Below are 10,848 nucleotides of genomic sequence, written 5' to 3' on the forward strand. Positions count from 1 at the left end.
AGGCAGGTATCCGGCGCCTGATGCACGTTATCCATGCTTTCTGCATACGAAGCACTCCAGCCCGAAACACGTTAAAGACGATCTATTTTACGCTAGTGACAAAACAGGGAAGGATCCCACTAACCGCAATTTGACTGGTCTCTTTTGATATTCTCAGTGTGCTCTAGGAATTACGTAATTAAACTGTTTATGATATTTCAGGAAATTTAGCATTAAAAAAGTGTGTGTTAGGCCACCTGAAGTTTCATTTGAGGTGGCTTTACACTTTCTGTGGATACTCTACTCATACTTGTATTTAATAGAAATACACAAGAAACCACAGACTAAAAATGTACAGTAATTTGTCTAGTACTAAAATTTTATATGGCCACATAAAGACATTTTGCTGTACCAAAACCTCTCCCTGGTATAGAACGTTGCACAAGCTGGGAGTCAGCTGTTACGAATAAAAGCAGCCTATATACTTTTAGGTTAGACTTCTGTTTAATGCCTTATCCTTTGCTCTATACAAGTAACAACAAACTGTATCTGTAGGTATTGCTGATTAATAACTTTTTTTAGCAAAAAATTATTTTCAGTTTTATGGCAGAGCATTCCACTAGGTCATTGGTAAAAAAACAGGTATTGCACGTTAAAAATTAAGAGCAGACATGGTGTAATACGTCACAGAACAGAATAAATCTACGCTCTCATCTAAGTTCATCTATAAATATTAAGTCTAATTCATTTCCTTTTACATCATATGTAAAGATCTGAAGCACATTCACACACCAATTTCAAGAAATATATCCCGTAAAGTCTGTCTCGTGCACTCTCCCACACTAAGCGTGTACAAAACAACCCAGTTAAAACCAACCTCACAACTAAACGTGCCATTATAAAATAACAGACTTTGGTAAAAGAAAGCATCATGACGCAAACCAAATTTGTGATCTGCATTAATTCAAATACAGCTAGACCGTCCACTAAAATGAGCAGAACAGGTAAATCTGGAGACCAAAAATTAACAGACGGATGGATGTAAAGGCAAACAGAGTGGTTACAGTAGGTACTGAAATGCCAATAAATTCACACACTTTCTGCATCAAATATCTTAGTGCATTACAGCAGCAATAGCAAATAATATTGAAAACTCTGCCCCTTGCCTTCTCTAATATTTGCCATAAAGGTCTACAAACAGACTGCTGCAGAATGTTTATAAAACAAAGGAAAACATTTCTAAACAGGTCCATTTTCTGGTACAAAATATTAAAAATGATAGTCGGTCAAAGTAAACAATAGAGTATTACTGTCATTCACATGAAGCCAAGGCAAGCAGGGGCAACCTCTCAATTTTTTTTTTAACAGGTCAGAAGAGTTTAAAGATCGTATTAAACCCAAATCTAATGCACACTGAACTCTCTCCTATGATATGCAACGGGAGTATTCTTTCCTCATAAATCTGCATGCTAATCCAGATCATTTATTAAAGATGTGTATTTCATATCTGTGGAGTATATCACATAACTTCTTGGCAAAGGTAATAGCATTTTTTCACTAACTGTTAAAATTCCTTGTGTAAGTTTAAACAGCCCTTTCAAGCAAACAAAGCAGCATCGGGAATCACAGATCCATCGCCGCGAAGTGCGCTGAGCTTCGTCAGTGAACTCATTTCCAACAACCCTTACTACAGTACGAACCCGTTCCAAATCACATATTGCTTTCAATGATATTTAAGTGTTTGAAACACCTCACAAGAGGTCTGACAAACTCAGTCTCAGTAAACAAAAGTAGTCCCTTGGTAAAGCCTCTCAAAGAATTTAGCAGTATTTAAAATAAAAGCACGCAGCAGAACATACTAGGAAGAGAAAGAAAACAAAGGCTCCTAGCCGCATCTGGACCAAATTTGACCTTTGTTAACATATTTGGTAGTAATTTACAAACGTTACATACTGCTTCGTCAAGAGTTTTGGCCTGCTGGCTCATTCAAATGACAGGTTCGGTGTTACGATGAAATATTAACAAAAACTCAAAGATGAAAACTAACCGTGCTGCGCTGCACGTGCCCATCAGCTCGGGCAGACGAGCCCAACGGCCACCAAGCAACTGAATGTATTCTCATTTTTTCCAATCAACACCTGCATGGTTCTAGGTTACGTATTGATGTCTTCACCTGACATCTGCAGCATGGGACCTTCAAAATTTCAATCAAAAACTAAAAACAAAAGCCCACCAGAACTTAATTACTGGGTTTCTAGAGAATACTAATCAACATTTCACTGAAGGGGAATTTGTTCTGGTTCAGTCAAACCAGGCAAAGCAAAACCCCATTAAACTGGCCCTGGGTTTTTAAGTGAATTTGATCTGGTTATTCTTTGTTAGCTAGAGCTGTGGTATTGGAAGTCAACACGACCTCTCTAGACTTAGTATTATTATATCTCACTCCAAGCTCTAGCTGCATGGCAGAGGAAAACATGAAATTCTAGAAAGCATTTGGGGGGGAAAAACCCCAACTATCAGCCTCTTCATGTAAAACATGTTAGTACAAGAAACAACGTATCAGAGAAAACTTCTTACGGAAAATCGCATTTCAGTGAAGAGAGATGTCCAGCCAGCATTAATGATGTTAAATTCCGAAACAAAACATGAACACATGCACAGAACTCGCTAAAGGCTATCACTAAATGATGTAGGTGTGTACGTGTTACACGGGCACCTATAGCACAGGTGTCTGAAATAACATTATCTGCTCCCATCTACCTTTAAAACTCACAGCTCACACAGATTGCTGGATATTAGCAAATCGTTTTAATGCCATTATGAGAAAAAAGAGATGAGCTATAAGGAGTCTGACCAGCCATTAAAACAACTCAAACAAGTTGTTTCCCCCAGTAATCCGAGCATTAACAGAGTATTTGAACAGTTCCCGATTCTGCTGCGTTTCGGGGAGCCTGTCCGTTCCAAAGCTGCCCCTCCACGGCCAGCAGCGAAGCCGGAGCCTCCGCTCCCCGGCACGCTCGCTCCGCACCGTGGGAGGAGAGCAGCGGGAAGGCAGACGCCGAACCCAGAGCTCCGCCGAGGAGGAACGTGCCCACCGACACCCACCGTCCCTTCCTCCGCCCTGCCCGGAGCCCGCCGAGCAGCCGGTGCAGATAGCGGCCGTGCCACAATAGGAATAAATCACAGAACGCTTTCCCTCCCATCACGGCAGGTGTAATTAAGCAGCCCACCAACAATGCTTATGTGTTGGTGAGGGAACTTGGGTCTAACGACTAATCTCACTCTTAATAATACTCCACATTACTACGAAATGGTGAACACTCCCCCAGCGCAGTATTAGGCACATTTAGGAACTGCTTGAAATTTGGAGGAGTGCTGTCTGAAGCCTGCGCGTTCACCCTGCACGCATACACCAGGGAACTGCTGGAACAAATACCACGGATGCAAATCCCCGTCGACTAAAAAGGTTTAAAATCTCCATCACTGGATAAATAAAGCCTTTTCTTAACACAGTTTCAAACACTTGGGAGTATGGCAATGTAAAGTTAAATTATTTCTACTAACCGAGGAGAACAGCCTGTTTTGTCTCACCTATTGTATCGTTATCACTTCCAACAACAGTTCAAGTAAATTCTCCACTGGTCTATATGAATTTCCTCATCCAAAGAACCAGCCCATTCAAATCCTTCAAGTGACTAAAGTGTGAAACAAAATGAGCGCCTCTATGCATTGTTGTAAAACTGGTTTGCTATTTTATGTTAAGCCTCCAAAATACTAAAACATATCCTTATATAGGAACACATTAAATGGTTTTCCTTCCAAGTGATGAACTGTTTTAACAGCAACATTGTGGTTATCGCGACCAGAAAGCAATTACTTATTTCACTAGATGTTACTAAGAATAGTGGTGATCAAAGTGAACGTAGGAGTGCTGTTATAGACGTTAAAGAAAGCATCGCTCCATATGACACATATACACAAAATATACATAATTTTAAACCAAATTACACTTTTAATAAATGTGCTGTTCAAGATTAAATCACTGCTCAGGATTTTTTTAAGAGCCATGAAATTAAGATCTATGGAATAAGTTACTCTTTTAAAATCTATTTCTAAATACAGCACAGTGTGTAGATCTGCATATCTGTACGTGTGTGTGTGTGAGAGTGCACACAGAACCAGGGATGCGTGTGTGTGTGTTGTGAGAGAACGTATATATGTGTTCAAGTCTGCCAAGGTAGAAGTGACAGGAACTGTGATTTGTGCTAACTAGCTATTGATCCAGTCAGATCTAGATGTTGTGTACAAGAAACAATAAAAGAGAAGGGGCCAGGAAGGATGCTGTGTGCAACTCCATTTAAAAATGGAAAAGAAGGGCCCCAAACAAACCAATTTATGTCCTTGCCTGGGTGAAGCATGGAGAATGCTGATGGGCTTCCCAGAGTCTGCTGTGCATGCTAAACACTCCCGCTTGAAATGAGAGTCTCCTGCACTGGGCATTAAACATGAACAAAGAGACAAACCGTGGGGGCTAGGATTCACGCTTCAGAAAGCCAAAGCTGGAAAGCCAACCAGAACTGGGGGTAGGAAATTGCCCAGTTTTCAAACCAGCTCCCTTTTGATTTTCCCAACACCTTTCTTAGCAAAATTACTAAACGCGGAGGACTGTAAAAAGTCAGTCTGTACAACCAGATGTAATGAAAACAATTTTAAACTACACTAGCAGTACCAAAACATCAACTTTCCTAGGCACAATTAATGAGTTTATATTGCGTAAATTACGCACGTGTACTTAGAGCACATCAAAAAATTGCCTGCCTGCATTCATCCAGCAGGTACCTGCACGTGCATCTATTGTAATATTCACACACACGGTCAGGCAGCTTGGAAAACACGGCTTTGATAAGATAAAATAGAAACCAATTGAATCTATAATCATCTTTATCTTAAACAGCTTTTATAACAGAGGGCTTTCCATTAAAATATTTTTTCCTGAGCTTGGGGAATTATGATGCCCTCTGGACACAGGGAAGGATCAAAAATGACAACTAATGTTGAAATTAAACATCTGTCAACTAAGCAAGTTTTATACCAGCAGACTCAGAGCCTTATTTTAAATTGCCTTTCTATTAAAGAAAAAAAAATATGTTAAGAGCCTTTCAGTTTGGTCTCGCACTGCCAGTAGGCTCTTAATGCAAGCAGGGAAATACCTGGAATTGGAGGGACAGCACCACTAACAAATTTGTGTTTTGACGGTTTAGGAAGATCTCTGTAACAGTTTGGGGGAAATGGCTGGAAGGCTCGGCCGGCACGGGGCCCTGCGGGAGCCCCCTCCTCGGCACCCCATGCCCGGCGGGGCTCTGTGCGGAGCCACCTCCTCAGCACCGCACGCCTGCAGCCCCCCTCTGTGGCACCCCAGGCCCAGGAGCAGGCTGGGGCTCTGCCGGGAGCCCCTCTGCTTAGCACCCCGGGAGCCCCGCGCCAGCCCGAGCTGCTGCAGCCCTCGGCGGCCGCTCCCCAGGAGTCACGATGGGGATGGGGATGGGGCTGGCAGCAGACACTGCTGCGGGGCCAGCCGTCACCCGGGGCCGGCCGGGCAGCAGACACTTCGTCCCTGCCGCTGGCCACCCCAGCAGAGCCACCTGGCATCCCACAGTCCCAGCCTGGTGCAGGAAAGCGCCCGGTACCCACTGTGGTCCCCGCCAGGGGTGGACCGGGTCTGGGGCCGGCATGCGTCCAGCGTCCCGGGGCTGAAGCCCCACCACTTCCCCTTCCCCAAGCAGCCCACCCATCCCCCCGTGGGCCGGCACCCGCGCAGGACAACTGATACCTTCTTTGCTGGGGTTCGTGGGCTTGGGCTTCTCCCAGGGCGCCATGGGCTTGTCCTCCTCCTGCCCCTCCATCAGGGCCTTCTCGCCGGGCAGGTACCAGGTGGAGTTGTGCTCCGCCATCAGGGAGTCCAGGTCGATGGTGCTCATGGCGCCCTTGACGCCCTCCGAGCAGCAGCTGCCCAGGTCGCTGTCCCCATTCTGCCCCGTGCACTCCCCCTTCTTGCTCTTCAGCCCCAAGGGCTGGTCTTCCGAGATGCTGAACTGCTGCCGCTGGAGCTGGATCTGCGCCTGCAGGATCTCCAGGGGGTGGATCTCGTCCTGGGCCGAGGTGCTCGTGGGGGTCCGCACCTGCTCCATGCCCGGCGTGCCGGGGTGGGCGCCCGCTGTGGTGCTGAGCCCGTAGCTGTCCGGGGTCGAGGTAGACGTACTGAGGAGGCCAAGGGCCAGGGGCTTCTGTCCATTGAGAAGTGCATGCTCCCCGCGGGGCAGCTTGGGCGAGCCGCCCAGCAGCGGGCTGCGGGTGGGCTTGGAGGCAGCATTGTCGGAGCTGGAGGACACCTCGTCCTCATTGCCGTAGCTGGTGCTGACCTCGTCGGGAAAGTCCACATGCGGGGAGCTGCCGTCCGACTTGGTCACGCTCTGTATGCCGCTGTCCAGGGAGGACATCAGGTCAGGCTGCTCCCCCAGCAGCAGCTCACCACCCTTGCCCCAGGAGGGTGAGGTCAGGGGCTTGTCGTGGGGGGTACCCCCGCCACGCTCCGCACCTGCAGCCCCCGGCGGGCCCCCTGCTGCCGCCGGCACCGCCGGCTGCCCCGGGCTGACACCAGCCCCACCGCCCTCCGCGGCCGAGAACTTCTCGAAGAAGGTGCCAGGGCTGACGTGCCCGCTGTCCCGTTTCCGGCGGCCCCGCCCCCGCCCGCCGCCCGCCTTGCCCTCACTGCCGGCCGCCGGCTCCAGCGCATAGCCGGGCGAGAGGCTGCTCTCAGCAGGCAGCAGCGGGGCAGTGCCCGCTGCCTTGCCTGCGCCACCCCCGCCCGCCGGCAGCCCCGCCGGGAAGTAGTCCGGGGCGGCAGGCGGCGGTGGGTCGGGCTCGGCCTGGCTGAGCTTGCGCTTGGCCTCAGCCGGGCTCTTCTTGTTGAAGGTGACGTTGAGGTTGGGAGCACCCAGGCTGGCGATCATGTTCTGGCAGGCGGTGGAGAGGGCGGCCAGGCAGCTCTGCCCAAAGACGTTGTCCTTGCTGGCCGGCTTGCTGAAGGAGCCCAGCGAGAGGGCGCCCAGCTTGCTGGCGGCGGGCCGTGGCGGCGGCGGTGGTGGGAACTCAGGCGGGGGTGGTGGGTAGGCACCTGGCGAGGCGCTGAGGGTGGGCGCGGCCCCGTGGGCCGCCGGCTGCCGTGCCGCTGCCGCGAAGGGGAAGCCGGGCTGGGCAGCAAAGTCAGCGGGGCCACGGCGCTCAGCAGGGGCGCTGGGCAGTGCCACGCCACCGCCCGGCGACTGCAGCTGCGAGAGGCCACCCATGGCGGGCGCAAAGGGCGGGTGGACGCCGGGCGAGGGCAGGGCCTGCGCCGGCCCCTCGCCCGCCATCCGCAGCGGCTCCTGCAGCCCCAGCCCGCCGGCGCCTGGCCGGAAGAGCACGGCGGCGCCACCCGGCTGCAGGCCCAGCTCGTGGGGGGCCGCCTCGGCTGGCAGCCCTGGCGCCGCCATGCGCCGTGGCAGCAGCTCCCCGGGCGGCGGCGGCCCCGCGAACCAGGCGCTGTCAGGGGCCAGGTGTGGCGCCGGCGGGTCGAAGCTGCGGCCGCCGCTGCCGGCCTCCCGCTCGAAGGCAGGCGGGGGCAGGCCGCCGGGCGGGCCCACCTCGCCGTGGTGCCCCAGCTGCTGCAGGCTGGGCGGCCGCAGACGCTGCTGGCTGCGCGAGGCCATCTGCTTCATCACCAGGGCCGCGTTCTGGCGCTGCGCCAGCGCCGGGTGCTCGGGGCCACCATGCGGCAGCGGGCCCCCAAAGGCCTCGGGTGCCGGCGGGGTGAACTCGCCCGGCAGGCCGGGGTAGGCCGTCGGGGAGAGGTGGCTCTCCATGGCAGGGCCGTGCATGCCGCTGCCCCAGGAGGCACAGCGCTCGACACCGGGGTTGCCGGGGAAGTCGAACCGTGGCCTCTTGGCGACGCTCACGTAGGGGGCATCGAAGTGCTGCAGTCTTTGATTTGGTGGCTGTTGCGGAGGAGGGTGCTGCATATTAAACACGGGGTCGGTGTAGGGATGCATATTCCTGTTCTCCAGTCTGTGAATAGGGTATTCAAACTGTGCATGCTGGTTCTGCATTATGGGCCCATTGTCCTGCAGGTTGGGGTTGGGAGCGTTGGCTTCTGTTTGCTGTTGCCTAGGGATGGCTGGCGGGCAGGAGTTCTGTCTGGCCAGCAAGCCCGGCGGCTGCTGCGGCGGCTGCGGCGGCGGCGGCTGCTGCTGCTGCATCAGCGGGTGCCTGGCGCTGGCCCCCGGCTCCAGGCTGGCAGACATCTTCCGCGCTCCCCCGAAGCGCTCGAAGAAGACGCCGTGCTGCTGCGGCGGGTGCGCCTTGGCCACGGCCATGCCTGGCGCCCGGGGCAGGGCGGGCGCCCCCGCGAAGCTGCCGCCCGCCGGCACCTGCCGCCCGCCGCCGTAGTGCGGCAGCTGCCCCTCGGGCTCCGACGGGGAGAAGACGGGCAGCTCGAAGTGGCCGGCGGGGCCGTCGCCGGGGTAATTGTATTCCAGCGAGTCCACGCCGCCCTGCGCGGGGAGCCGCCGCTGCTCCAGGCCGTGGGGCTCGGAGGAGCCGGCCGCCGGCAGCCCGTGGAAGGAGGCGGCGCGGTTGGGGGACTGGTCGAGGGGCAGGCAGGGCGCCGGCACGGCGTGGCTGGAGGCGCCGGCGCTGTGGTGCTGGAAGTCGGGCAGGTTCCCGGGGCGCTGCTGTCCGAAGCCCTCGCCGCCCTGGCTCTCGGCCATGTGCTCGTAGCCGTCGGCGAACGCCGTCTGCCCGCCCAGCGCGCCGCTGTAGCCCAGGAGCCGGCCGCCGTGCACGCAGGAGGCGCCGGGGTCGGGCCCGAAGTTGCCGCCGAAGTGCGGGGGGTGCTGGTGGGGGTGGTGGGCGCCGCCGTGGCCGCCGTGCGGCTGCTGCCCGCCGAAGAAGCCGTGCACCGGCGGCTGCATGCCGCCGCCGTGCAGCTCGGCGGGGCCGCGGCCCGGGAAGCCGTAGGCGTCCCCGGCCAGGCTCATGTTCATGCCCAGGAGGGGCGGTTCGCCCAGCGCGCCCAGGGCCGGATCCACCGCCGCCGCCGCCGGGCCGCCGCCGGGGAAGGCCGGCGCCTTGAAGTGCGCGCTCATGCTCAGTCCGGGCTGGCCGAAGCCCCGCTCCGCCTGCCCGCCGCTCCGGCTGCTGCTCTGCGGCTCGAACTGCTCCAGCCCGAACATCCTGCGCGGTTCCTCAGAAGGGCATGGCCGCTCCGCGCCGCTCCGCTGTCCCGCTCCCCGCCGCGCCGGCCGCCGCTCGGCCGCCACGCTCACATCCTGCCGCGCCGCCGCGCCGCTGGCACCGGCCGCCCGCCCGCGCTCACCCCGGCGGCTCGCCGCTCGCTGCCGCCCGGCGCCGGCCGCGCTGCGCTGCCCGAGAGCCGACGGGGCGGCGCGCCGCCGCTCATAGGCTCCGGCGCCCGGGAGCTGCGCGCCGCATCGCCGGCCCGCCGTGCGCTGCCCGCGGCTCGCAGGGCTCCGGCGGCGGCGGCGGGGCCGGGGCGGGCGGCGGGGCCGGCGCTGCGTGCGGGCGCTGGGAGGGCTGCGCCGCGCTCCCCTGCGCGCTCCCTCGCTCTCACCCGGCGCTGGCGGAGCAGCAACAAGTTTTGCATTTCAGCGATGAATTTCAGCCATCGGGGCTGCGCCAATGAGCGCCGCGCGGCCCGGGGCGGGGCTCGCCGTTAAGGTGGCTCCGCCGCGCCGCCCGGCCCCGCCCGCCCCGCGGCTCGGCTCGGCTCGGCGCGGCGCGGCGCGGCTCTCCCCGGCCCGCTCCCCGTGGCCGGCGGCGCCGCCGCTCCCGCGGCGCACGGAGCGCGGGCGGCCGAGGAGCTGCACGGAGCCGCGAGGTGCCCGGCGGCGGGGTCCCGGAGCGGCGGGGCAGGGGGGCACCGGCGCTGGAACCGACCGGCGGGACCAGGGACCCGCGCCGCCCGCCGGGCACGGCCGCTCCCGCGCTCCCAGCCAGCCCGTACCGCCCGCCCGGGCGAGACCCGCCCGACAGTCGCGGGCGGGGAGAAGGCTCCCGGCGGCCCCGACGGACCCGGCAGCGCCCGCGAGCCCCGAGCCGGTCGGCGAGCGGCGCGCCCCGTCGGGGCCGCCCGGGCCGGCAGCCGGAGCTGCGCAGCGGGGCCGGGCGGCCCAGCGCCCCGCTTGCGCCCAGGCGTTAACGGGAGCGGGAATGTCAGAGCCCGGCCTCCCCGGAGGGAAAACCATCCATCAGGTCCGGGGGGTTAAAAGCAGCCGGCGGGATAAGGCACTTCAGGTGTTCGCGGCTCGCACGTGTCGATAGTTTAAAAAAATAAAAATGAAAATTACTCCCACCAAAAAAATGAGATCTATAAATAAGCGGCCGAGAAGTATTTGTATATGGCAGGAGAGTTTTAAAGGGATTTTTTTCTGCAGGATCAGGATGCTGCGCTGTGATTAAATATTGATTTTGTGTAATTAGTTTTCATGTGAACTATCCTCCTTGCTGATGGCTTGGAGATTTCAGAACTAGAGAAGAAATGGAATTGGACATGGAAATTATTACTTAGCAAAGTGACAAGGGGGGGCGCAGGGCCCGGGGTGCGGGGCCGGTACCAGGGCACAAAATGAAGTACGCGCGACCCGGCAGCGGCACAAAGGGATGAAGGGAAAGTCTCGCTCGCTGCGGGAACGGCGGCCACGGCGGGGAGGGAGGGAGGGAGGGAGGGAGCCGCCGGCCCCTGCGCCCGTGTCCCCGCAGAGCGGCAGCGGTCCGGACCGACGGCTGCCGGCCCGACCGCGCCGCGGCTCCGCA

At 57.2% G+C, this 10,848-nt stretch overlaps 1 protein-coding gene across 7 annotated transcripts in view; it reads right to left on the minus strand.

The window, feature by feature from the left end:
• Nucleotides 1-9,312, minus strand: part of MN1 (MN1 proto-oncogene, transcriptional regulator) — a 174,105-nt gene extending 164,793 nt beyond the window's left edge. For all 7 annotated transcript variants that reach the window (XR_012996579.1, XR_012996578.1, XR_012996577.1 and 4 more), the window contains exon 1: nucleotides 5,810-9,312. Coding sequence is in view for 2 of the 7 variants with exons in the window: in XM_076353324.1 (XP_076209439.1) it covers nucleotides 5,810-9,248 (3,439 nt within the window). In the remaining 5 variants the exon portion in view is untranslated. The remainder of the gene's footprint in view (nucleotides 1-5,809) is intronic.
• Between the last annotated feature and the right edge of the window lie 1,536 nt (nucleotides 9,313-10,848).

Source organism: Aptenodytes patagonicus, chromosome 15, assembly GCF_965638725.1.
Source record: "Aptenodytes patagonicus chromosome 15, bAptPat1.pri.cur, whole genome shotgun sequence".
NCBI lineage: Eukaryota > Metazoa > Chordata > Aves > Sphenisciformes > Spheniscidae > Aptenodytes > Aptenodytes patagonicus.